Below are 27,630 nucleotides of genomic sequence, written 5' to 3'. Positions count from 1 at the left end.
ATAACATTTAACACAGCACAATACCTAAACAAAATGGTTCGGTTGAGATCTGCATACGTGGGACTGATTGGGGTAGATTGTAAAGGTGACAGCGAAATATAATTTTATGTCATTCTATTCTGTTTTACATATTTATGTATTAAATCATATTGCATCTTGTCCTATCACTTTTGTATTTTACCCTACTCTTATTTTAAATTGTTCGTATAGGATTTTATTGGGGATATGTGTTTGATTTTTGTGCTTTGATATATAGGCTAATCAATAAAGCTTATTATTGTAACCGCCAATCCCAAAATTCCAGGCATTGACATATCAATAAGCGAAAGTGTCAAATATTGTAGAAGGGGTTGGGAATTTCTTTACTGAAAACTGCTTGCAAGAATGAATATTGATAAAAGAGAATATTTTGTAGTTCAGGGTTGAATTGCAGAGTTCTTGGTGCTTGTCTGGTTTCCTTGCAGACATTTCATTACCAAACCAGGTAACGTCATCAGTGCTAGTAGCGTGTCAAATAAGAGCAAACCCCTTTCCCTACCTAGCACCAAGAAGCCCTGAAGAATGAATATGCTGGGGAAAAGAGGGTTGAAGGAGATGGTTGAAGAACACACATTTTCCACAGCCGAGACGACAATGAGCTCCTTGTGGCTTAGATGAAGCAGTCATGCGCAAACAAGCAAGCACCACGAGACTGGAAGTGACACATCGCACCTGCATCTCAGGTGGCAGGAAAATGCAAGCAAGCGACCATGTGAATTGTTCTCCGACCAGAGTGCCATGGCAGACACGCTGATGTCTCATGTTCAGGTTCGTGATACCCCTGAAGAGCTTCTGTCTGGAGGAATGGAAGCATCCTAGGAATGAGGCAGCAAAACATGAGCCTCTTTAGCGGGGGTGGGTGAGGGGGAAGCAGGTTAGGTTTCAGTGCAGAGACAGCCCCAAGCCAGCTGGTGATTTGCTTCTCAGAATTCCATAAATGGAGGTGAAAATAAAGCCCCCCCCTCCCACCTCAGACTTTCCTCCAGGGAAGATGGTTTGGGCTCAACCCCAACTCCATAATGTTGCAGCACAAATTATTTGCCTCGAGCTAAGGACGATAAGTGATTTACTGCAGGTCAAAAGGTGTACAGTATGTATAACTGGCTCAGCCCTGTAGCTCCTGGAGGGTTAGAGGAATTCTATCCCACTGCCGGTGTTGAAAATGCATTGACTGGTTGAGAGCTTCACTGCATGGAACTGTTGTGGCCTCCCAGCGGCCACAGCGAAGCCGGCAGCAGATTCGGACAGGAAGGAGGTTGGGGAGGAAGATGGGCCAGTCCTGGAGTCTGGGGAAGGCTCGGATGAGGGCTCTGTGTCGGAGGCAGAGAGGGGGCCAGAGCCACATGCCAGTTATCAGCTGCCTTCAGAGTCAGACATCAGTGAGGCAGAAGAACATCTGGAGCCTGTTCCCAGTGTGTGCATGCACAGAGCAGCCAGACGAAGGGAACAGCTAAAGAACAAGGGTTGACTTGGGAGGAAAGCCATAGGTGGACGATGAACGGCCCCTCCCAGAGGAAATAAAAGAGGAGCGAAAGGGGAGTGGAGCCTGCAGGAGACAATTAGTTCACTTAATTGGCTTGTGACTCTCCGACACTTCTTGCCAAGAGTTTTGCAGATATTGGCCTGCCAGCTCTCCAAGCCAGATAAGGTCTGTAACTGTAAATCCTCCCTCGAAAGACTTTGCTGGATGTGAAGGAGCAGAATGCACAGTCAATGAATAAAAGGTTTTTTTGTCGGGACCAGAAGTTTGTTTCCTGCTCTTTGGAAGCCTAGGTCAGAATAGGAACAAGGTTATGGGGTCCTCCGGTGGCACTGGGTTTCAGCCTTTTCTTTCCCTCCCTGCAGGTTCATGGATCAGCCAAGTGCAGGTGAGGGAGAGGCTGCAAAAAAATGATTCCTTGTGTCTTTCAGAGGAATCGCCTAAGGATTGGAGAGAGTGTTAATCCTTTGTGTTCCACAAAGATGATTTAAATCAGGAAGGACAGCCAGGTTTAGCCAAGTGTATATTGCACATCCTGGCACCAGTGTATGTTTTTCATTGCTTCTTCCATCGCAGAGTTTTACATGCCATGCTCTGTTCATTACACTTTGTTTGGTGAGATGGAGAAGCAGTCTCACTCCATCTTGGCTGCATGGCCATCCATAGACACGAGGCTGACCAGAAGAGTTTGATGGTCAGAATAACTCTGGACGAATCAAAGATCATTCTGTTTCAATATGCAATCAGCCAGCTGGACTATTTTGGGACATGCAATTATTATTCTTTCAGAAGAGTCCCAAAGCCATGTCGAGAAATAGCCCACCTGCAACTTACAAGTGACAAAAGATGCCATTCAATCAGAATAGAGCTGGAAGGGACCTTGGAGGTCTTCTAGTCCAACCCCCTACTGGAGATGTTAATCGTCTTTCAGAATAAATAGGATTATCTAACAAAATGCACAGATACAGTATAGGTGGTATCTTGCTCAATAGTAGTAACTATGAGAGGGATCTTGGAGTCCTAGTGGACAAGCATTTAAATAAGGAGCCAGCCGTGTGCAGCAGCTGCCAAAAAAGCCAACACAGTTCTAGGCTGCATCAACAGAGGGATAGAATCAAGATCACGGGAAGAGTTGATACAACTTTAAAAGGCCTTGGTAAGGCCACACTTGGAATACGGCATCCAGTTTTGATCGTTACGATGTAGAAAAGATGTGGAGACTCTAGAAAGAGTGCAGAGAAGAACAACCAAGAGGATTGCTATTGTATTGTATTGTATCATCCTATGCAAGGGCAAATGTCATGGACAAAAGTAAGGGCTCTTGGCTGAGAGGAATTTGGGAGGCAAGTTAAAAAAAGCATCTCTCTCTCTCTCATTTTTCTTTTTTAGGTGGGTGACATGATTAGAAATTAGATAAGATAGAAAGGAAAAGTCTTTTAATAAAGGGTGACAGGATTAAAAGCTGGAATAAGTGACAGAAATAAAAGAAGGGGGAATACAGTACTAAGTGTATACATTTTTATATAATAAAACAAAAGTAACAACAAAAAGAAAGATGGAACAATTGAATAATGATAGATTGCAACATAATATGGTGCATCATTATTAGAAAAATATAAGACGATTGAATGTAAGAATTGTGATTAGCTTTATTAGTTTTGCTTGTAATAGAATGTAAGACACACAGGGGCCACACTGTTCACGCATTGATTTGATATAATTGTAAAAAAAAGAAAAAAAAGAAAAAAAGTAAGGGCTCTTGGCATCTATATCCTGAAAGCCTTCCAAAGTTTTCTTAAAAAGCATTTCAATTTCAAAAAAGATTGTTGTTCAACCTACCTGTTGAGCACTTGAAAGCATCTGGCTGGCATCTCACTGACCTTAAAAAAAGGGTGCCAGACAAAATGACCTTTGTTCTGATGCCATCTGATGCTTTTTTAAAAAAAACCAGGTTCCCTTGGATATCCGTAGATCTGTTACTTCCCTAGTTCTGCTGATTCACCGCTGATAACTAAACAAATGCGAAGAAGGGGCCCTTGTAGTTTTGCCAACCTGACTCAGCAAGCTTGGAAAGCTCTCGGTGACTCCAGCCGGCCTTCAAGAATTATGAAATGTTTTGACGAATTATGAAACGCCGTTCTGATTAATTCGTTTACATTTGGGACTTTTGCCTTATTTAAATATCCTGACGTTTGGGTTGACTGTCGCTTTTATCTCCTGGCCCTGTGCCTATCTGTGTTACGTTAGCTTGGTGCTCAAAAACGAAACGAAAGAAAACCAAACCAAGTGAAGGTTCGCCCACCAAATTTAATGATCTGAAGCCTACAGAGTGCTGCTGAGGGCTGGGGGAAAGCAAAAACACCTCCGTTTTTGCAAAAAATGGGTCATTTTTTTGCAAAAATGGGATGTGGGGGCAGGGCTTTTGGAGGCCAAAAATGGCTGTTCTCGGTGTATAAGACGCACCAATGCTTTTAGAGGTGTGTGTGTGTGTGTGGGAAGATGCATTTTGTACTCCGAAAAATACGGTATATTGTTTGATGCCTGGGAGCTAATCTGCACAGCATGACTCGTGTGCTTGCTGTAGCTAACCACCTTTCCTCTTTCTTCCAGCAATTAAACAACTTAAATTCAGGATTGGCAGTTTCAGGATTTATACTAAGGCCCTACCCAAAAATTACCTTGGAAAGGGCCTGTTGAGGCAACAACCAGAAAATCAAGAAGGGAAAGCTCTCCAGCTCACTCAGTGAGGGAACATTTAACAGAACCAAGGGCACATGCAATTCCCACTTTGTGCAACAGGATATAAAAGCCTGATTATTCCCCTTGCCTGGGGAGGTTCTCAGTCATCCAGGTTGTCCCAAAGGTGCTTCTTCAAAAGGCAACTGAACATTTTTCCCCTTGAATATATTTCAATTCTCATCCTAGAAGCTTCTCATCCTGAGAAGTGAAACGGCTTCAAGGAAAACCAAAGTTCAGTTGGTCTTTTGAAAAAGCACCTTTGGGACATTATTCTCCTGCCTTTTCCACTATGTCGAAAGGTAAAGTTTCCCTTCGCACGTAAATCCCCCCGGATCTCACCCTTTAATCCTTCCATTTTAGCCAAATCAAGTCCTATTAGCTGTGTATCAGCCTTATCGCTAAGAGGCTTGTCCTGTATACATGGAGTCCTTAAAGGAAAAAATAAAGATTCCCCTCACACATATGTGCTAGTCATTCCCGACTCTAGGGGGGGCAGTGCTCATCTCCGTTTCAAAGCCAAAGAGCCAGCGCTGTCCGAAGACGTCTCCGTGGTCATGTGGCCAGCATGACTCAATGCCGAAGGCACATGGAATGCTGTTACCTTCCCACCAAAGGTGGTCCCTATTTTTCTACTTGCATTTTTTACCTGCTTTCGAACTGCTAGGTTGGCAGAAGCTGGGACAAGTCAACTCCATTATGCGGCGCTAGCAATGCGAACTGCCGAACTGCCGACCTTTCTGATCGACAAGCTCAGCGTCCATCGTGCCTAGGAATACACTAATGTTGAAACGACAAGCAGAAAACAAAACCACAGAACGGCACGGCATCCATCAGCAACCCAAGATGTGCCACCTCACATCGGTCCTCTTAATTTTTGCTCCCCATTTCTTTCAGTGGAACAAAAGCTAATGACCTCTTAGTGCACTCGTTTCACTGAAAAAGATTTGGGATGTGGAAATATCTGTGAGGGTGTCACCCAGTCGATAAATATTTAGTTTATATTTAACATTGAAATGTTTTGATTAAAATTTTATCTGAGTCAAAATCTGAAAGGCTGTTTTTGCTGCGGGAGGATTCTTTTCAGCAGAAAGAACCAGTAGACCAACATTTAAATAAGAATCACCATTGTAATCCATGAATTCCTCAGGAGTTGAGCTCAAACTGATGGAGAATTTAGTTGAATTATAGCAATATTTTGCTTACCTTCAGCTTTGACTCCATGCCAGTCAAGGGGACAAAACTCTGCAGCTGGAATGGATCCCTGAAGAAGGAAAGGACAAATCCCTAGGTTCTTTTCTGCCTTGGCGAAGTGCATCCATTGTCAAAATAGCTTGGCAGATCTAGGGAGTTTCGTCCTCCCTTTGGGAAGAGGAGTGATCCCTGATTCTGTAGTTTGATTAATCTGCATGCGGGAGAAAACAAGATGTGTTGAAATATTTTTTTAAAATGAGCCCTGGCTGCCCTAGCAATGCACGTGGATCACTTAATAGCAGTATTAAAATACCAGAGAAATGACTGTACCTTGTCAAGCAGCATTAGCTATCCCAAGGGGTGAGCTGGATAGTGGTGAGAAATAAGGCGTTTTCGGTAAGCTACCTTGAGTTTGATGGATGCCTCTTCATCCTGAAAGATGATTGTCATATTAGGCCAACGCAACTAAATGGGCCTTTTGTATTAGAAAGGAAAGTAGATAGATAGGTAGGAGTGGGGAGGGAGGGAGGAGCAAGCTAATTGCTACCCATAGAGGGTAGCAAACTCGGGTATTTACTTACATTAATGCTCTGCATAGAAATGTAGAACTAATTTTAAAATGCCCGTGCTAGAAACTTTGCATATGCAATAGAATTAGATAAATGGCAGAAACTATGGGATAGAAATATTAAAATGACTTTGTCAACTGCATCCAAAGAAAATTTGTACAAAATGCTTTACAGATGGCATTTTGCACTGGCAAGATTGGCCAAAATGTATAAAGATAGATCTGCTAAATATTGGAAGTGTAATCAACACTGGGTTTCTACATACATATGTGCTGGACTTGCCCCAAAGCTTAAAAAATATTGGACGAAAATACACACTTGGTTGGAAAAAAATAATAAAGCAGCAAATAGACTTGAAACCAGAGATATTTCTGTTGGGCCTTCTACCGGAGAATATGATAAAAAAGACGCTGTATCTAGTTTTACGTATACTAACTGTAGCCAGAATTGTATTTGCGCAGCAATGGAAAAAGGATGAGCTTCCGTCAGATGGGAATGTAATCAAGAAAATACCAGAATGCACAGAAATGGACAGACTAACTCTTATTATTAAGGATAAAGAAGAAACTGAATATTTTTTTTGATGTGGGATGTATTTTATCAATGAGAGATATAAAAAGAGGAAATGTCAACGTGGAGAGAATGTGACGATGAAGATGTTATGTATGATTAATTATATTAATATATATTAATATTATTATGACAAGTGTAATAACAAATATGTGGATTACGATTGCTCAAGCAATTATACCCATTGCTATCCTGTCTCCCTTAGTTCTTCTTTTAATCAAACTAGACATACCTAGTTTCTGCAACCATTCTTTATATTTTAAATTATAACAGACACCCTCAATGTAATACTCCGGATATGTTTTTCTATTGAAAACTGTCCTTTTTTCTATGCATCATGGAGTTACATTATTCAGTTACTTGTTAACAATTAATTTTAAAAAAAGTTTGAAAAAGAAACTCTGAGGCAGCACAGCACCTTCAAGTAAAATAGCATATTTTCTGACTGTGGGTGTTGAAAAGATTCATTGCTACTTATTGGAACAAATATTAAATATAGTTTGGAGTTAAATTATTCAGTTACCTTACTTAAACTATAACAGAGCCCCCTCAAGGTCACACTCATGTTTTCTATTTTCTGTTGAAAACTTTTCTTCTTTCTATGGAGTTACCTTATTCAGTTACTTGTTAACAATTAAAAAAAAAAGTTTGAAAAAGATGCTCTGAGGCTTCACAGGCACCTTCAAATAAAATTGGTGTTGGGTCACTTTGCGATATTTTTCAGGTGTGGGCAGCCAAAAAGATCCATTTTTGCTACTTATTGGAACAAATGCTAGGTATTAAATATAGTTTGTTCTCGACTTCTGAGGTGGGAGACCCTTATAGTAGCTGAGGGGGGAAAGCTTTTGTGTATTCCTCCACAGCAGAGGTCTTCAAACAGGTCAACTTTAAGACTGGTGGACTTCAACTCCCAGAATTCTCCAGGCAGCAATGCTGGAGCAATGCCTGGAGCAATGCTGCCTGGAGAATTCTGGGAGTTGAAGTCCACCAGTCTTAAAGTTCACAGGTTTGGGGACAACCCCCCTCCCCCACCCGCTTCATAACATGGCGCTGTCTGGACCGGCTCGCTTCATCTCGGGCGGTTTCCACGGCAACGGCCCAGCCAAGAGCGGGAAAAGGAAGGACCAAAGGGCCTCGAGCGGCCGCCACCTCCCACGCACGCGCATACACTAAGCATTTCCAACGAATGAGATGTGAGCAGGGGGGGAGGGGTAGAACGCTCCGCCCTGGAAAAAAAGCCGATGACGACGATGAGGACGACAAACGTCACGCTCTTGGGCGTCATTCTAGCCCGCCCTCCGCGTCGCTCTATGGCAACCCGCCGTTCTTTCCCCTTCCCCACCTCCCACCATTCCAACAGGAAATTCCCCTCCCTCGCCGGAAGCGGAAGTGGCGAAAGGAAAGCAGGGAAGCCGGCCTTTAGTTGGGCCTGCCCTGGGCGGCCATCTTGGAGGGTCGCGGTGGCCGGAGTTGGGCAGCCGCGTCTGAAAGGGAGACGACCAGGCGCTGCCGGCGGGTTGAGAAGCCGGCGCCCAGCTGCCCTCCTTCCCCTTCCCCCCTCCCGCCCCGAGCGAGAGGATCGGAGCCCAGCGAAGAGCGGTAAGGAGGAGCCGGGAGCCGGAGGCCCTTTGTTATGGGGCGGGGCCCCCAGGGGGCTGACTCCCATCGGGCACAACCTGGGCGCCCTGGCAGGGGGGCATCTTCACCCTCCGGGCGGGGAAAGGTGGTTAGTTGGTTGGTTGGGCGGAGATGGGTTAACAGTAACAAAGTCGGAAGGGACCTTGGAGGTCATCTAGTCCAACCCCCCCTGCTCACACCAGGGGTCCCTCTTCTAGGGATTCGAACCGCCGACCTTTCTGATCGACAAGCTCAGCATCTTAGCCACTAGTCAGAAAGGGGGGTGAAGTCAGGAAGTGGGTCGTATGAATGCAGCGGTGGGCGGGAGGGGAGGCCAACACGTGTACTCCAAACGGCGCTTGGGTAGTTAGTTGGCCAAGGAACACCCCCCCCCCCAAAAAAACCCGGGTTGGTTGCTATGGAAACCGTAGCATGGGCTTTCAGGATGCTCATCACCCCACCCCACCCTGCATATATCTAAGCTTGAGGTAGGCTGATGAGAAACTCCCCTACCCATCATTCCCGGCAGTGAGCAGCTGGGGCTTCTGGGAATTGTGTTCTAGGGTTAATTAATGAGCCGGTCTCTGGCTGTGATGAAGCTATTTGCTATAACTGGGGTGGCAGAGTTGATGGTGGGGGGGGGGCGGACTTAGCAAAAGCAGACAGAAAAAACATGATGGGTTGGTTAGACTCCAAAGACTCCCATCGGGCACAGCCTGGGCGCCCTGGCAAGGGGGCGTCTTCCCCCTCTGGGCGAGGAAGGATGATTGGTTCATTGGTTGGCCGGAGTTCAGTTAACAGTAACGGAGTCGGAAGGGACCTTGGAGGTCATCTAGTCCAACCCCCTGCTCACGGCAGGGGACTCATACTAGGGATTCAAACTGCTAAGCTTTCTGATCCACAAGCTCAGCATCTTAGCTGAGGGCATCTTTACCCTCTGGACAGGGAAGGTGAGGGTGGGTGGCCAGAGATCAGATAGAAAGGGGGGGAATCCAGGAAAAGGGGTCTTGTGAATCCAGCCAGCGAGGGGAAAGGTTTGAGAATACGTTGAGACCCATGGAAGTTTGAGAACTCATCCCAAGTCCCAATGAGCCAAAAATGAGACTTTAGACAGAGGTTGGAATCAACAATCAGCATTTAATCCTTGATCAAAGTTTAAAGACATGATGGTCAGTTGTTCCAAACAAGGATATGCGGGGAGGAACCACACTTCAGAGAAGGTGTAGCTCCTTTTTATCCAGCCAGAAACTTGTTGTAAAATAACATCCTGGCTTCCTAATTAGATTTGTGTGTGCCTGCGAAAAAGATACAATACTCATTAGCCCTACAGGGTTGGACTAAATGACCTCCAAGATGACCTCCTTCATCCTTATCTCTTTCCTTGGTTCTCAGGATGGGCCATTTGGGCCCCTGTTGCGAAGGGAACAGATCAAAGGTGAGATAGAATCTTAGGCAGAAGGGGGAGGATCTGATCAAAGGTGAGGCATATCTTTTGATAAATGCCAGGTATTTTACAGACCCCAAGGACAGCTCCCTCCCCCCCTGTCTTAGTTGCAGGAAGTACAAAACATAATATGCCTAATGTGGCATATTTGTGCTACAACCTCAAAGGGGCATAACAAAAGGCATGACACATATGTGTTACAGGAAACAAATACTCACAGCATGCGAGTATACAAGGGCATCATCTTGTACAGTATTATTTAGTATATCCTTGTTACTATTCCCCTTCATTGGGGGAAAGCCAAACATGTGAGAGATTTTGGAGTCCTAGTGGACAACCATTTAAATAGGAGCCAGCTGTGTGCAGCAGCTGCCAAAAAAGCCAAACACAGTTCTAGGCTACATAAACAGAGGGATAGAATCAAGATCACGTGAAGTGTTAATTCCCTCTTTATAAGGCCTTGGTAAGGCCACACTTGGAATACGGCATCCAGTTCTGGTCGCCACGATGTAGAAAAGATGTGGAGACTCTAGAAAGAGTGCAGAGAAGAGCAACAAAGAGGATTAGGGGACTGGAGACTAAAACATATGAAGAACGGTTGCCGGAACTGGGTATGTCTAGTTTAAGGAAAAGGAGGACAAGGGGAGACATGATAGCAGTCTTCCAATATCTCAGGGGTTGCCCCAAAGAAGAGGGAGTCAAGCTATTCTCCAAGGCACCTGAGGGCAGAACAAGAAGCAATGGGTGGAAACTAATCAAGGAGAGAAGCAACTTAGAACTGAGGAGAAATTTCCTGACAGTGAGAACAATTAATCAGTGGAACAGAAGTTGCCTCCACAAGTTGTGAATGCCCCAACACTGGAAGTTTTTAAGAAGAGGTTGGATAGCCATTTGTCTGAAACGGTATAGGGTTTCCTGCCTAGGCAGGGGGTTGGACTAGAAGACCTCCAAGGTCCCTTCCAATTCTACTATTGTATTGTGGCTTATTCGCTGAACGATCTCTTTAATTGATTTATTCGACTTCCCGACTCGCACAGTATAACTTTGGGCGGCTTGCGGTGGAGTGGAAACATACAAAACCCCAAAGAATTCAAAACAAAACACAGCAACACCTGGAACCACAAGAATAGCAGAGGAACAACATAAAGGGGGGGGGGGGCGGCTGAGGTCACCTATTGTACAATCCATTCACAAATAGCCTTTTCATTCTGTAGAGGTTATAGAGGGATCCAGGTGATCCTTTTTTGGGGTCCTGGCAGATGAGCTCTCGTTTCAACCCAAAGCTGGAGCTCCCAGGATGAGCTGAGGGCAATGGAGACGGGCATTGTGCCATGATGAGGCTTTATTAAGTCTCAAATCTTGAATTCAACTTGGAAATTGTTAGGGAGTCCTGTGGAGCTCACGGTGCGCAGGTGTTAAGGTGCACCTCTAATTAGTTGTGTTGCAGCGGCTTCTGACTCCTGGATTTCGAGGGCCTTCCCACGCAAATGCACATTGCAGTTCAAATGACACGCGACCAGGACGTGAGTGATCTTAAAAGCAGGCCTTAAGATTGTGGGTTGTGGTCCGTCCAAGTACTTGTTTCTATGTCAATTTCCTGTATGTTACTGATCAAATCTGTTGAAATCCATATCATATCTAATCTGGACCATGATAAATGTCTATTTGAGTAAAAGGTATATTGTCTATTTGTGGGATTTCTTTCTCCCCATACATCTTTTAAGTCTATTTCATCAATCATTTTAAAAAAGGATTTTGGAAGAGTCTTTCTATGTAGTTTTGTTGTTTTTTGTGTTTTATAGTCCATGTTCTGATCTACAATTCCATTAAAATCTCCCATCATACAAATATTAGCATAGTCCAATTCAATTCCGGGATTGGGCGGCCTATAAATCTGTTAAATACAAATACAATACAATACAATTATTTTCATGTGTAATTTCCTATCGAATTCATCTTGATTGTCATTAGGAGCATAAATTGCTATTAAAAATGTTTTCTTATTATTGTCCATAATTTCCACCATCACGAATCTTCCATCGTCATCTGTATAAATTTGTTCCGCTGGAATTGTATTTTCTCCCAACATTTTCTCATGGGCCACCAGTTGGTGACCGCTGCTCTATCCCAGTGATGGTGAACCGGAACGACCATGCACACGCATGGAGTGCCGAAAACCCAAAGACCAGCTGACCGGTGTGCACATGCCTGGTTTTTTGGCAGTTTTTCAGGCCATTTTGGGGGCACTTTCAGGCCATTTTTGGCACAAAAAAACAGCCCGAAAGTGCCCTCAAAATGGCCTGGAAAACGGCCTGTTTTTAAACCATTTTTTCGGACGGTTTTCTGGTGCCCGCGAAGACCAGGTGGTTGGCATGCTGGAAACCAGAAGAGCAGCTGGCAATGGCGCACATGCTCACCGAGAGGGTTCTGTGTGCTGCCTCTGGCATGTGTGCCATAGGTTTGCCATCACAACTCTAGCCCTTCAGCGGAAGCCCAAAATGGAAGATCTCCTAAATTGCATCTCGGTTTCCGATCGTGGGAATTCTGCCCCATCCAGAAAGAAAACAAGAGAACTCCCCAAATGGAGCATACTCAAAAACCTGTAAGTTGTTTGGCTTGAGCCAAAGCTTATTTCCCACTATCCGGATCCCCAGATGCCTTCGGCCACCGGGAAAGAATCTTAGTTTGCTTATGACAGGGGTCAGCAAACTGCGGCTCTGGAGCAGCATGTGGCTCTTTCCTCCCTCTGCTGCAGTTCCGTCACCGGTCGGCGCCACAATTTTGAGAGGAGCTTCCGGGGGGGCGGGGGGAGAGAAGCACAGTGCGCCAGAAGAAGACTCTATGGCAAGGGGAGGGTTTTCCGGTTGTCTCCACAATTGGTAGGGCTTTTGGTTATGACAGGTAGAGGAAAAAGTACACCGCGCTAGGAGGAGACTCTATGGTGGGGGAACTGAACTTCCGGTCAGCTCCAGAATTGAACAGGGGGCTTCCGGTTATTGTGGCTCCCGGTGTTTTCTGTGGGAAACGGGTCTAAATGGCTGAGTGTTTACGTTTGCCGACCCCTGGCTTAGGATGTAGTAAAATATACCTGATTTTCAGGCAACATTGACTTGGTATAAAGCTTCAACCGAGTCTTAAGGCCGATTCCGAAATGTGTGGATTGTCCCAGTTAATAGGTGCGCATAAATTTTTGGTCTGACCTTGTTCAACCGGTGATCAACAAAGGAAATGCTTTCCTCCTCCATCTGGGTCACCATTCCAGCCCGACTGCCACATAGGGCATGGCACCATCTTGTTTGTCCCCAGCGCCTGTCCTTTTGAGCCTTTGCTCACTGGAACAGACCGGTTCTGTTTCTGGGAAAGCAAAGGTTAGAATTCAGGAGAAATTTCCTGACAGTTAGAACAATTAATCACAACTTGCCTCCAGAAGTTGTGGGTGCTCCCAACACTGGAGCTTTTTAAAGAAGAGATTGGACAGCAATTTGTCTGAAATGGTATAGAGCCGTGATGGTGAACCCATGGCACACCTGCCACAGGTGGCACGTGGGGCCATCTTTGCTGGCACACGAGCTGGCACTTCTGGCGTGCATGTACATGCCAGCCAACTGATTTTCGGCCCTCTGGAGGGCTGTGGGGGAGGCTGTTTCCGACCTCTCCAGGCTTCAGGAAAGCTTCCAGAGGCTGGGGGAGCAAAAACTCCCTCCCTGTGCGAGGTGGGGGTCGCATGCGCAGGTGGATGGAGCACATTAGATTGTGGGTGTGAGCACGCATACCTGCGCGATAGCACACGCCCCCACAATTTTGGCACGTCTTTACAAAAAGATTTGCCATCACCGGTATAGAGGGTCTCTTGCTTGAGCAGGGGATTGGACTAGAAAAGGGATCAGCCACCTGCGGCTCTGGAGCCGCATGTGGCACTTTCATCCCTCTGCTGTGGCTCCCTGTCACCAGTCGGCTCCACAATTGATAGGGCTTTCAGTTAGGAGAGGAAAGAGGATGCCACGCTAGGAAGAGACTCTGGTGGGGGAACCAGACTTCTGTTCAGCTTCAGAATTGAACCGGGGGTGGGGGTGGGGGCTTCTGGTTAGGACCTTTGTGGCGCTTTGAGTGTTTAAGGTTGGCGACCTCTGGACTAGGAGACCTTCAAGGTTCCTTCCACCGCTGGTATTCTGTTAGGAGACTGTCATGACTTCCTTGTTTACAGCAGACCAGAGGCAGAGAACTACACAAACGAGAAGCAGGGAGGAAGATAACTTCTTCTGCTGGGTGTCTCAGATTAACTAGGCCTACCAGCGGGATGGGGTAATCCCAAATTTTTTCCTTGCAAAATACAAGAGGCCCTCTTCTATAAGGAATTCTCCATTTCTCACAAGGAAAAGGATCTTGTGGAATTAAATAATGCCCTTTTCTTTTGACGAAAACTTCCCCACACTAACAATCCAAAAATCTTGTTATTGGAAATTAAACTGGTAGGCTTTTTGTGCTAGGGAAGAGAATGAATACATTTTTTTTAAATTTTATGGTGTGTTTGCATCTAAGGAAAATAGAGTGTTTCTTTTTTTCCCCTTTGGGATTGTTTGATTCGTGCCTCTGCTTCCTAGAGTCTAGCCCAGCTCCCTGGTGACCTCCTCAGATTCACTGTTTGTATTTGTGATTCAGCGATACCTGGTGAGATGAACCGGATTTTGCCCTTCCGTCATCCTTAGTCAACCAGGTTGTGAGGTTTCTTCGCCTGGTAATTCTGGAAGGTACCTGGATGAGATAGGCAGGCTGCGCTATTTGGATGCTACTTGGGTAGAAGAATTGATCAAGGCAAAAGCGGCAGTCAAATCAATTTGGGGCCAAGTTGAAATGATATTTGGATCCAGTTTGCAAGCATGCGATTTCTGTCCATCGTGTTTGAAGAGGGCCTTGGCATCTAACAGGCCGTGGGCTGTCCACGATGTGTCCGCCGGTGGCTGGCGAGGCCTGTACGGGCATGAAATGTTCTGCCGCATGTCGGGCAGATGTGTGTGGGCACCATTGCTGCAGCATTTCTAGCTCTGGCTTTGTGGAGTGCTCGCTTCTCTTGTGCTATGGTGGTTCTTTCTTCGAGAACAGGGGTCTGTAACCTTAAACACGCAAAAGAGCCATTTGGACCCGTTTCCCACTGAAAAGAAAACACCGGGAGCCACAACGCCCTTCCCATGCTTGACTATTTCCTGAGCGCCCACAAAACTAGCATATGTGTTTGAATTAACGTTCCTGTTCTGAAACTTTTCTTGGATTTAACCATGGTTGGCCGACGGGGGTGGGTGGGTCGAAAAGCTCAATAAATCATGTGCTGTTCTGGTGTCGCACGTTGGCAGTTGTGACGCATATTTTGAGCGACGGGGAGCCGCAGCAGAGGGATGAAAGAGCCACATGCGGCTCCAGAGCCATGGATTGCTGACCCCTGTACTAAGAAGAATAGAACAAGGGACGGAGAGGGGGAATCCTGTAACGGGGCTAAAGAAGAGCCCAGGGGGTTTAAACAGGAAGGGGTTTGGGGTTTTTATCCATATGAGGATGATGGGATGCTCTCCTGTTGCCTTTAGGGGGCTCCTGGATGAAGGGAGGAAATTGTTTTTATGACTGTTGTTTCCCTGGTTAGAAGGAAATGGTTCGTATGACTGTTATCTGAGTAGAAGGAAATTATTCTTACGACTGTTGGCCCTGATGAGGTTAGCACTGCCAACTCTCACATGAGGCTGTTTTTAAGAGTTTCCCAGCTTTGAGCAGTTATTCCACACTGATGGAATACACTGGGGCGGGGGGGGGGTGCAGTCCCAACAGCATCTTGGGGCTGGGGGGGAGAAGGCAAATGTTTGGCAGCCACTAGAAGCAATCCGGAACTGCAAGGCAAACAAGCCAGCCGGGAGATCGTTTCCAAGCCAAATCAATTCCATTTCTTTTAACATTTGCAAGAGGAAAGAGGAACAGACTTCGCGTGTTCCGGTGAAAGGCCATACAACTAAGGGTCCAAAGTCCAATTGAAGCCGTCTCAGGATTTAAATTAATGCAAAGGGAGAGAGGGAAGTTCACCTTCCAAACCAGAGATCAGCAACCCGTGTGGCTCTGGAGCCGCATGTGGCTCTTTCATCCCTCTGCTGCGGCTCCCTGTCGCCAGTCGGCTCCACAATTGATAAGGCTTTCGGTTAGGACAGGTAGAGAAAAAGGATGCAGAGCTAGGAGGAGACTCTATGGTGGTGGTGATGGGGACTGGGCTTCCGGTTAGGACCTTTGTGGCTCTTTGAGTGTTTAAGGTTTCTGACCCCTGACCTAGTGCAGCGGAAGGAGTACCCACTCTGAAGTCATACCTGGGTCATTCAGGCTGACATTCATTCAGCCTGGCTGTGTAAAGCAGAAATTGGAATGGTGGCCACGGAGCTGGAATGATAGCAATTATAACTTTTATTTGTTATAATACAATAGCAGAGTTGGAAGGTACCTTGGAGGTCTTCTATTCCAAACCCCTGCCTAGGCAGGTAACCCTATACCATTTCAGACAAATGGCTATCCACCATCCTCTTAAAGACTTCCAGTGTTGGGGCATTCACAACTTCTGGAGGCAAGTTGTTCCACTGATTAATTTTTCTCACTGTCAGGAAATTTCTCCTCAGTTCTAAGTTGCTTCTCTCCTTGATTAGTTTCCACCCATTGCTTCTTGTCCTGCCCTCAGCTGCCTTGGAGAATAGCTTGACTTCCTCTTCTTTATGGCAACCCCTGAGATATTGGAAGACCGCTATCATGTCTCCCCTAGTCCTCCTTTTCATTTAACTAGACATACCCAGTTCCAGCAACCGTTCTTGTATGTTTTAGCCTCCGGTCCCCTAATCCTCTTCGTTGCTCTTCTCTGCACTCTTTCTAGAGTCTCCACATCTTTTCTACATTGTGGAGACCGAAACTGGATACCGTATTCCAAGTGTGGCCTTCCCAAAGCCTTATAAAGTGGTATTAAAACTTCACGTGATCTTGATTCTGTCCCTCTGTTTATGCAGCCTAGAACTATGTTGGTTTTTTTGGCAGCTGCTGTAGACAGCTGGCTCCTCTTTAAACGATTGTCCACTAGGACTCCAAGATCCCTTCTCACAGTTACTACTATTTGCCTAAATGTAGAACCTTACTCTTTTCACCATTGAATTTCATTTTATTAGATAAATCCTTTGGCTTGGTTGTTCCTTATGTATTTTCCCCCTCTCTGCCTTCAGATGAGCAACTCCAGCAACAAGCGCGCCCCCACCACGGCCACACAGCGACTCAAACAGGACTACCTGCGCATCAAAAAAGATCCAGTGCCTTATATCTGTGCCGAGCCTTTGCCATCCAATATCCTTGAGTGGTAAGAATTTGGAAGTGGGGGTGGGAGGCTCTGCTGAACCTGAAAAGGCGTCGGGAGAGACTGAACCTCCTTTAAGCAAGAATGGGGGAAGAAAACAGTGGTAGGAAGTTCTGTAGAGCAAGGGTGTCAAACTCAAGGCCCGCGGGCCGAATATGGCCCACAATGTGTTGTCATCCAGCCCGCAGGATTGTCCTGGTCCACCCATTGCGAAGAGGAAAGATGAGGCCAGTGCTGCTTCGGCCCAGTGTACCCAAGAGGGTACCCAAGAAATAACATGCCAGCAGCTTGGGGGAGTGGTGTCAAGCTGGCCACGCCCATCCAGTTGGCCAAGCCCACCCTGAGGTCAACCACAGCCCTGATGCGGCTCTCAATGAAATTGAGTTTGACACGCCTGCTCTAGAGGCTAAAGTTCCCGATCAGGCTCGTTTTTCCCCAAGCCTCACCAACTACTTAGTAGTATTTTTCCCACTATTGGAAGTTGGGATATTATTTCCCTGGGCCTTTTAAAAGACATCTCTTCAATTTCTGGGATAAAACTCCCACGTCCGGGAACAGGGAAATGTGCAGGTGTACTAAGAAGAAACCAAGTAGCGGCAGACACGAGAAAACGGCAGTCAGAAATGATACCGGAATTTAGAAATAAGGCTATGGTATAACACAAAAAGGGACAGGGTGGCTCAGTGGCTAAGGCACTGAGTTTGTTGGCAGTTCAACGGTTCGAATCCCCAGTGCCGCATAACAGTGAGCTTGTCCCAGCTTCTGCCAACCTAGCAGTTCGAAAGCACGTACAAAAATGCAAGTAGAAAAAATAGGAATCACCTTTGGTAGGAAAGTCACAGTGTTCCGTGTGCCTTCGGGAGTTGAGTCATGCCAGCCACATGACCACGGAGACGTCTTCGGACCGTGCTGGCTCTTCGGCTTGGAAACGAAGATGAGCACCGCCCCCTAGAGTCGAGAACGACTAGCGTGTATGTGCGAGGGGAACCTTTACCTTTTATAAAACAATCTTATTAGTGGGCCCTGGGCACAACAAAGCAGATTTCCATCTGGGAATATTTTGGAAGGTCAGGACCCCCCTCGTTCCTCACTTCTGATACGACCTGTGTAATTGTACTTTTTTTTTTGCAGGCATTATGTTGTACGAGGACCTGAAATGACACCGTATGAAGGTAAATCGCAGCTTGGCATCAGAGTAAACTCACCCTAAACACAAGCCTCCTCATGGAGAAGTTGGGAACGTGTGTTTTAGTCTTGAGAACAAAGAGAACACCCTGTTCTCTTCGTTTAATATTTTTATAATCATGTGTGTATATCAAGAAGCATCAACTTCCAAAAATTGATTGCCAGGAATGTTTGGAGTTGCCAGGTGAGATTCAGATGCGTCAGAGCCTCGGTGGCGCAGTGGTTAGAGTGCAGTACTGCACCTGCTGACTGCGGGCTGACTGCAGTTTGGCTGTTCGAATCTCACTAGGCTCAAGGTTGACTCAGCCTTCCTTCCTTCCGAGGTGGGTAAAATGAGGACCCAGATTGTTGGGGGCAAGAGGCTGACTCCATAAACCGCTTAGAGAGTGCTGTGAAGCACTGTGAAGTGGTATATAAGTTGAAATGCCCTTCCTTCCTTCCTTCCTTCCTTCCTTCCTTCCTTCCTTCCTTCCTTCCTTCCTTCCTTCCTTCCTTCCTTCCTTCCTTCCTTCCTTCCTTCCTTCCTGTTAGAATACAGTATTGCAGGCTAACTTTGCCCACTGCCAGCAGTTCGATCCTGATCAACTGACTCAAAGTTGACTCAGCCTTCCATCCTTCCGAGATGGGTAAAATGAGGACCCAAATTGTTGCGGGCAAGAGGCTGACTCTGTAAACCGCTTAGAGAGGGCTGTAAAGAACTGTGAAGCGGTATATAAGTCTCTGCTATTGCAAAGGGAGGGAGGAAGGAATGAAGGAGCCACAGTGGCACAGTAGTTAGAATGCAGCATTGTAGGCCAACTGCTGCCAACTGCCAGCAGTTCAAATCCCATCAGGCTCAAGGTTGACTCAGTCTTCCGTCCTTCCGAGGTGGGTAAAATGAGGACCCAGATTGTTGGGGGCAAGAGGCTGACTCTGTAAACGTTTAGAGAGGGCTGTAAAGCACTGTGAAGCAGTATATGCCATATTTTTCAGTGTATAAGACGCACCAAAATTTCAAAGAGGTAAGCAAGAAAAAAAAAGTTTTTGCCCTCCCCGGCCCCTGGGAGCACTCTGAAGGCCTCCCAAACCCTCCGCGTGCCCTATTTTTGCGAAAAACAAGCCTGTTTTCTGTGAAAACGGGACGCACATGGCGGGGTATCCGCAGGCCAAAAATGGCTGTATAAGACGCACGAACATTTCCACCCTCTTTTAGGGGAGGGGAAGTGCGTCTTATACTCCGAAAAGTACGGTAAGTCTTAAGTACTTTTGCTATTGTTGAGAAAATAATACGGGTGAAGGGCTGGTATCTGAAAGCGCTAGCATCGTAGGAGTATAAAGGAGATGGCCAGAGTAACTCATCAGGCAGGACTTGTTTTTAATCTCATCTGCATATTTCAGAGAACTTTCTCGAGTCGCTTGTAACCAAAAGGGCCCCACGCTTAAATCTTCTAGAAGTTCCCTTCTCAAACTCTGTTTCTTCTCTCAATTTCTTCGGACAACACGCTTTGCTGTGAAATTTAAAAATCGGGTTTTCTTTTCCCGCTATCCCTCTTTTCAGGTGGCTACTACCATGGGAAGTTAATTTTCCCCAGAGAATTCCCTTTTAAACCTCCTAGTATTTATATGATCACACCAAATGGAAGATTTAAATGCAATACAAGGTAAGAGAGTTTGCTTAATTTATTTCCTGTTTTTTGTTTGTTTGTTTCTTGGCCATTGATTTAAAAGTGTCTCTTTTCACCTCTTGTACTAAATATTGGGAAATATTTCACTAGAGATGACTTGATCTCGTGGTACCACCATGTTTTGAAGCAAATCAAGTATCTTCACTTTGAATGTGATTGCTTCCACCCCGTGCATTCTCAGTTGTTGCCTTGGATATGGGGTAGTCCTCGTCGTACGACCACAATTCACTCCCCCAAATTTCCGTTGCTATGCTAAGGCAGCTGCTAAGTTGAGTTTTGCTCCATTTTATGGCCATTTTTTTTTTCCTTAAGCAAATTGCTGCTGTTAATCATACGATCGTTAAGCAAATCTGCCTTCCCTATTGACTTTGCTTGCCAAAAAGTGGCTAAAGGGAAAGGTTCCCCTCGCACAGGTGTGCTAGTTGTTCCTGACTCTAGGGAGCAGTGCTCATCTCCGTTTCAAAGCCGAAGAGCCAGCGCTGTCCGAAGACGTCTCCCTGGTCATGTGGCAGGCATGACAATGCGGAAGGTGCGCAGAACGCTGTTCCCTTCCCACCAAAGGTGGTTCCTATTTTTCTACTTGCATTTTTGACGTGCTTTCGAACTGCTAGGTTGGCAGAAGCTGGGACAAGTGACGGGAGCTCACTCCATTATGCGGCGCTAGGGATTCGAACTGCCGACCTTTCCGATCGACAAGTTCAGCGTCTCAGCCACTGAACCATTGCGTCCCTTCTCTGCTAGTTAGTCATTGATAAAACAAATCCCATGGCACTGGCTCTTCGACTTTGAAACAGAGATGAGCACCGCCCCCTAGAGTCGGGAACGACTATATGCGAGGGGAACCTTTACCTTTAGCTAACAGAGACAGACGTTAGAAACTTAAAAGCATAAGGAAATGATTAATAACACTGAAGATTTACTAAAATGGATAAGCAAATATTATGTGATTACTATTAATTTTATGAATATGATTGTTGTTGTTATTATTACCATCTCTTAAAAACAACAGTACTCGGACAACACACTGTTTATATAGACATTGAATTTTGATGTTTAACATTGTTAACGAAAAACAGAATCTTGTCCTGGTGACACATTTTCTGTATCTCTGCTTTGACGGAGCTTCGGTGTTTCTGCTTCCTCCCCCCGTAGGTTGTGTCTTTCCATTACTGATTTCCACCCCGACACGTGGAACCCAGCTTGGTCCGTCTCCACAATCTTGACAGGCCTCCTTAGTTTTATGGTTGAAAAAGGACCCACTCTGGGCAGTATAGAAACAACAGAATTTACGGTGAGTCCGGCTCTGTGGCTTATTTGTTCGCTGCCGATTTAAAAATCGGCCACGGAGGAATCCAGAGGCAGGGATGGGGACTCTTGATCTCTTTTCCATTCAAATGGAAGACTCCAAGACTGACTTTTTTCTCTCTCTTCTCTTTCTCGTTCTCTTCTCTCCTCTTCTGGCTCCCTCAGAAGAGGCAATTGGCTTCGCAGAGTTTAGAATTTAACATAAAAGACAAAGTCTTTTGCGAATTGTTTCCCGACATGGTGGAGGTGAGTGACAGGCTAGTCCTTTTCCTTGGGCGATATTTGCAATTGTTCTTTTTTAAAAAAACAAAACAAAACACAATTACACCCGGTCATTTAAAAAAAAAAAAAACGTTTGTTTCACCTAGAACTCTGAGGGTGAACCTGTGTCATGTGTGCTACAGGTGGCACAAGGAGCCCTCTCTGGGTATGTGAGCCGTTGCCCAGCTCCACTCCACCGCACATGAGCACATGCCTCCTGCCAACCAGCAGATTTTCGGGTCTCTGCTGCACATGTGTGGCGCTGTTTTTGGTCCCAGGAGGCTTCAGGGAGGCCTGCTAGGCCCAAAACGGGGGTTGGGGGTGCATGCATGGGGGGGGCACATGGGGTGTCGCTCAGGGATTGAATTGTGAATGGCGCCACGCGCGCCACGCACACCACTCATTTCTAGCCATCCCTGACCTAGAAATTCAGCCGTCCTTGGGGAAAGGGTCCCAAGGCTCTTGATTGTGTCACACACACCCCACCCGAGCAGGGGTGTCAAACTCAATTCCATTGGGGGCCACATCAAGGTTCTGTTTGTGGGGGGCCTGGCGAACTGTTACTTGTCGAGGCCCTTTCTTCACTGGCAGAGGGCTGCAGGAGGCAGTCGCGGCCAAAAACGGAGCCCGGGCAGGATGTGCGCGGCCTCCCTGTACAATGTTTTGTGCTGGCGGAGGGCTGCAGGAAGCTGTTGCAGCCAAAAACGGAGCCTCAGAGGGGCTGCACACGGTCCTCCTGCGCGTCATTTTCGCTGGAAGAGGCAGCTGCAAGAAGCTGGTCCTTCGCTGTTTCCAAGAGCAGCCCCGTGGGCCAGATCTAAGCACCCTGCAGGCCGGATCTGACCCATGGGCCTTGAGTTTGACACCCTTGTGTTAGAGGATGACCATGGACCTCTGAACACCAGACCAGAAAGTTTCTATGAACACATACGCATTGTTCTGACAATCTGGGTATTCATACTATAGCGGGAGGCTCATTGGATCCTTCCATCTGCACACAAAGAGAGCTAAGGCAGTGACCTTTTTCTCCTCACATGTGCGACAGCGTACGCATGTGTGGCCACACCCATAATGCAATGTGTCCCCCTATGCATGTGCACATGATCCCCCTGTGCATGCATGCGATCCCCCGCACTCCCCCTGCACATGTGCGGCCCCACTCCGTGCTCCTGTTTGAGCCTAGCAGGCCTCCCTGAAGCCACCTCCTGGGACCAAAAATGGGGCACGGGGGGGTGCACCATACCCCATGCATGCCTGTGCGTCTCCCACATGCATGACAGAAATCCGAAAATTGGTTGACTGGTGGGCGGCGCATGTGCGGTGGAGCTGAGCTGGGCAACAACTCGCATGCCCGCAGAGAACGCTCCATAGGTTCGCCATCAACCAAGTCAAGGTGGCGCAGAGCCAAGGTGGCGCAGTGGTTAAATGCAGCACTGCAGGCTACTGCTAGATCAGCAGGTCAGCGGTTCAAATCTCACCGGCTCAGGGTTGACTCAGCCTTCCATCCTTCCGAGGTGGGTGAAATGAGGACCCAGATTGTTGGGGGCAATATGCTGACTCTCTGTAAACCGCTTAGAGAGGCCTGAAAGGCCTATGAAGCGGTATATAAGTCTACTGCTATTGCTATTGCTATCATGGAACTAGGGAAAAACTAGGGAGTTTTGCCTACTTCTGAAAGCTCTGAAAAGGTTTTAGTTCAAACCCAGAATCGTGAAACTGCTGTATTTTTCAGAGTATAAGACGCTCCAAAGTATAAGACGCACCTAGCTTTTGGGGAGGAAAACAAGTAGGAAAAAAATCTGCCTCTGTCTCCCAGCAATTTGCCTCCTTGCAACAAACAGCACAGACAATATACACTGTTTGTGGTGTTCCATTTCAGGCTAGTACAGATGTTGGTAAAATTGATATGGCTTTCCGGAAGTATACATTATTCTCTGCTAATTAAAAGAAGGTACAATAGCACTGGGCCTCTTCAGATCAAGCATTTATTTTAAAAAGCTCCTTCATTTTGTTCAGTTGTCGAGAACAATAATAAAGCGGTCTTTAAAAAAAATAAGTCTAATTATTTGAACATTCTATAGGCATTTATAGCTATTGACTCACCTCCTTGCAGCAAACAGCAAACAGCCTGTTTCAGTTTAGCCTGATTGGAAGGAAAAAATAAATCTGCCTCTGCCTCCCAGCAATTTGCCTCCTTGCAGCAAACAGAAAGTTTCCCTTTCAATTTCAGCACCGCCTATTGCTGCCTCTTGCAAGCCCCATTTTCTCCGTTTGCTGCAAGGAGGCAATTTGCTGGGAGGCAGAGGCCAAAGGGTGGGTGGGCGCGGCTACATTTGGTGTATGAGATGCACCCAAATGTTCACCCTCTTTTAGGGGAGGAAAAGGTGTGTCTTATACTCTGAAAAATACAGTAAGTTCCATCTCGAACTGAACTTCGGTTTGCTTCGCTGAACCTGGCCCGTTTTGATGTTTGATCTCTTCCTGCTCTCTCTCTCTCTCTCTCTCTCCTGCCCTTCGTGGCTGTCCAGGAAATCAAGCAGAAACAGAAGGCGCGGGACGATCTCCACAGCCGGCCCACGACTCTCCCGCTGCCGGATGTCATCCCCGACGGGGAAGCCCACCACGGTCAGAACGGCCTGCCGATCCTCAACGGGCACCCGCCTTTGGTGGCGGCCAACAACCCCCTCGGCCTCCAGCAAGCTAACCGCCACCACGGACTCCTGGGTGGAGCTTTGGCGAACTTGTTCGTGATCGTGGGCTTTGCGGCCTTCGCCTACACAGTGAAGTACGTCCTGAGGAGCATCGCGCAGGAGTGAGCGACGCTGGAGTTCTCCTCCTCCTCCTTCCAAGTCTGGGTTCTGAGACCAAAATAACAGTAGCGGCGGGAAGGAAACCAAACCAAACATTTGAGACTTTGTGGGTCTCGCACTCCCGACTGTGGGCTAACTGCTGTGATGTGTACAGGGGTTGTGTTTTTTTTTCCCCTTCCCCACGTTTTGTTTTAATTACTGGTTTTGGCCCATGGAATTAAGTTTCGTTGGAGGGGAGGGAAAACCCCCCATTTGGGATGGAAAAGGATGGGATGGGATGGAGCAAGGAAGAGGACGCACACACATTGTCTCCCATGAAAAGAAGAAAGGGGAAGGGGGGGAAAAAAAACCCGCTTTCTGAAACTTGTAGGATCTAAATTTACCGGCCTACGAAATCCCCCCGTGTTTCTTTTTCTTCCTTTTTTTTCCCCCAGTGTACTCTTGAATCCGTTCTAACATCTCGGAGCTTTGGGGAACTTGGGCGGAAGCGTCCCCTCTTTAAGGCAACGTGGGGGCGATAGACGGGTTCGGGAGAGGATGGGGCAGCCCTTGCCCGTTTTAATACTGGCGGATAGCTGAAGAAGGGACGGGGGGGAGGAGCAGAGGAATAAGGAATAAGGGGAGCGCTCTTCGTTTCCTTAAGACGCACTTTTAGATCGCCTCGCTTGACAAGTTTGGTGTCTGCTGCTGAAACAGGTTCCCAAGCCCAGCAGATTGTTTGTGCGAATGCTTAGATCCTCGAGGAAGCCTTTCGCGTCCTAAGTCGGCGGTGCGGGAAGGCGAAGTTCAAAAAGGTTCTTTTTCAGAGTCGAGCGTGGAATCGAGCCTAAAGCGTTTGCTCTTTGGAATCGGCGTTGAGCCATCCCACAAAGTTAGGAGTTTTGGTGCTCACAGACAAGAGACCGTTTTCGCAAAAGAGAAAACGTTAACCGCGCGCGCCAGGCCAACCCCAGTGGTCGGCGGCTCTTGTCTGAGTTGACGCGGGGTGTGTTTTAAAGCAGGCCCCTTCTTGGCCCAAACTCCTCACAACAAAAGTACAGGTTTTTTTTCTCCTTTTTTTTTAAAAAATGCTGGCCCAGTGAAAAACTTGCCCTAATGCTCTTTGAGAGAGAGAGAATGAGGGAGAGAATGAGAGAGAGAGAAAGGAGAGAGAATGAGGGAGAGAAAGAAAGAAAGGAGAGAGAGAGAGAAAGAATGAGGAGGGAAAGAGAGAAAGAGAGAGCGAATGAGAGGGAGAGGGAGAATGAGGGAGAGAAAAAGGGAGAGAATGAGGGAAAGGAAGAGACAATGAGAGAAAAAAGGAGGGAGAAAGAAAGGGAGAGAAAATGAGGGAGAAAGAGAATGAAGGAGAGAAAGAAGGAGAGAATGAGGAAGACAAAGAGGGAGAGAAAGAGAATGAGGGAGAGACGTGATACTGAATAACCAGCTCTCTCTGGCCTTTTGATGAGCATTTCTTTAAAAAACAAAAAGTTTAAAAGTTTGGTGTTCTATGTTCCTTTTATTCCCCCCCCCTTCCAAAAGGACCCCTGTTTGATGACTTGGGGAGGGGGGGGTTGCAATCATGTTACGTTTTGTCATTCATCTCCAGGTTTTGCTGCTATAAAAAGAAAGGAAATGACAAAAAGAGTTGACACCGGTAGGATTTGAGGCTGTTGCCTGCATTGGTTTCTCTTGCTCCAGTTGAAGGCATCTCTCTCTCTCTCTCTAAAGCAGGGCTCACTCCCAAGCTAGGATTTAACATGCTTTACATGGGAGAAGTTAAACAGATAATATTCGCGGACGGACACCCTACTGATTTTCAACCAGAATAGCTGGAGCTTTAACATTCCTCATGCTGGGACAGGGAAAGAAGCTCCACAGTTATGCTTCTGGAATTGGTAGGATGGGCCCTGTCCATCCAGCTTACAGCCCGGCTTGGGGTCAAATTATAGGCTATGGGAAGATAGATTAAAAAAAAAAAAACAGAAGAAAAAGAGAAAATCTAAGCCTAACCCATTAAGCGTGGTTTTATCCACCCCACTCCGTTGGGATTGCCGAGGTCTTGCAAAATACGTCCTTTTAAAGCACTCAGAGGTATTTTTAAAGATGAGATTTCTGCTTTCCGTGAAGTTTTTGAGTTATTGGTTTTATTCCAATTTTTGTCACGCTTTTTTCTTCTTTTCCTGAAACAAATTGGAAAAGTGTAACTTTTACGGAATGATTATCGGGAGTATTGACCGGGGAAACGCCACCGAAAAAAGGATGAATTAAATCCATAAGGTGTTCTAACTTGGGCGACAAGTGAATTCATCTGCTTTTGACCAATTCTTCTGCCAGTAGGTGTGGTTTAATTGTCATTCCCCCCCGGTAGCTCTGTCCGCGAAACAAGACATTTGTTAAAATAAACCTTATCGTCGGCGTATGAATGGGAGAGAGGGAGAGATGACTACGACGGAAAACCATTTTAAGAAAGCCTTCTCAATGTGCCAGGTTGCTGATGTGGGACTACATGGCCCATTGTCCCCGGGCAACCCGGGATCCAGGACAAACTGGGGAAGGGTACTCGGTGGTGGAGGCGGATTTAAAATATGTATTTCCATTTTTAGAAATGCTTCAGGGACTGTGTGATGGTGTCCCATCTGCCCTGTCTTTTGATGAAACTTTGTGATCATCTTCCTCCTCCTCTTCCTCTTCAAAAGCTTGGCCTTCTGTTCACATTTTGCAGCCTGCGGTTGTCACGAGATCTTAAATGTACATATTCATGCAAAGGCATTTCTTTCTACTTGAAAAAACAAACAAACAAGCATACATTGCGTTCTTTAGTACCTTTAAAAAAAGGGGTAGAGAAAAGAGGCCTGTTCAGTTCATCAATGGAGCTAAGCTTGGGGTTTGTTTAACCATAGTTTGTTGAATAAATCACTGTCTTGAGTTCACACTTTGTGCTCGATTGCGTGGGGTGGCTCGACTTCCATATTAAGGCACTAGCTTAAATCGGCTTAATAAATTAATTGGACTGCTGTCCAAAAGTGGACTTTTTAGAGAGATGTGGCTCAGTGGCTAAGATGCTGAACTTGTCGATCAGAATGTTCGGCGGTTCGAATACCTAGCGCTACGTCGGGGAGGGAGCTCCCTTTACTTGTCCCAGCTTCTGCCAACCTAGCAGTTCGAAAGCACGTAAAAAATGGAAGTAGAAAAATAGGAACCACCTTTGGTGGGAAGAGAACAGCGTTCCGTGCGTCTTCAGGAGTTGAGTCATGCCGGCCACCTGACCACGGAGACGTCTTTGGACAGCGCTGGCTCTTCGGCTTTGAAGTGGAGATGAGCACCGCCCACCAGAGTTGGGAACGACTAGCACAGATGTGCGAGGGGAACCTCTACCTTTCAATAGCACCTTCAAAAGAGCAGAATTTTTCAGGGAAT

The 27,630-nt window shown here is 46.5% G+C and overlaps 1 protein-coding gene across 1 annotated transcript; it reads left to right on the top strand.

The window, feature by feature from the left end:
* The first annotated feature begins 8,008 nt into the window (after positions 1-8,008).
* Positions 8,009-25,367, top strand: UBE2J2 (ubiquitin conjugating enzyme E2 J2). The gene is made up of 7 exons (XM_087702701.1): positions 8,009-8,187; positions 16,879-17,009; positions 18,138-18,178; positions 19,729-19,831; positions 21,008-21,146; positions 21,326-21,406; positions 23,950-25,367. The coding sequence occupies exons 2-7, from the start codon at positions 16,879-16,881 to the stop codon at positions 24,235-24,237; spliced, it is 783 nt and encodes a 260-aa protein (XP_087558827.1). The 5' UTR covers positions 8,009-8,187; the 3' UTR covers positions 24,238-25,367.
* The last annotated feature ends 2,263 nt before the right edge of the window (positions 25,368-27,630 follow it).

The sequence above is a fragment of the Thamnophis sirtalis genome, unplaced genomic scaffold (assembly GCF_051295495.1).
Source record: "Thamnophis sirtalis isolate CommonGarterSnake01/CBP01778 unplaced genomic scaffold, rThaSir2_p1.2 scaffold_15, whole genome shotgun sequence".
Lineage (NCBI taxonomy): Eukaryota > Metazoa > Chordata > Lepidosauria > Squamata > Natricidae > Thamnophis > Thamnophis sirtalis.
Note: the sequence above shows the minus strand (reverse complement) of the source record. Positions and strands in the feature narration are given on the sequence as shown.

Excerpts from the sequence above, each read along its gene's own strand:
- UBE2J2 (XM_087702701.1), top strand. The coding sequence starts at position 16,879 with ATGAGCAACTCCAGCAACAAGCGCGCCCCCACCACGGCCACACAGCGA. Across the intron at positions 17,010-18,137 it reads CCATCCAATATCCTTGAGTG|GCATTATGTTGTACGAGGAC; the intron begins GTAAGAATTTGG and ends TTTTTTTTGCAG. Across the intron at positions 18,179-19,728 it reads TGAAATGACACCGTATGAAG|GTGGCTACTACCATGGGAAG; the intron begins GTAAATCGCAGC and ends CCCTCTTTTCAG.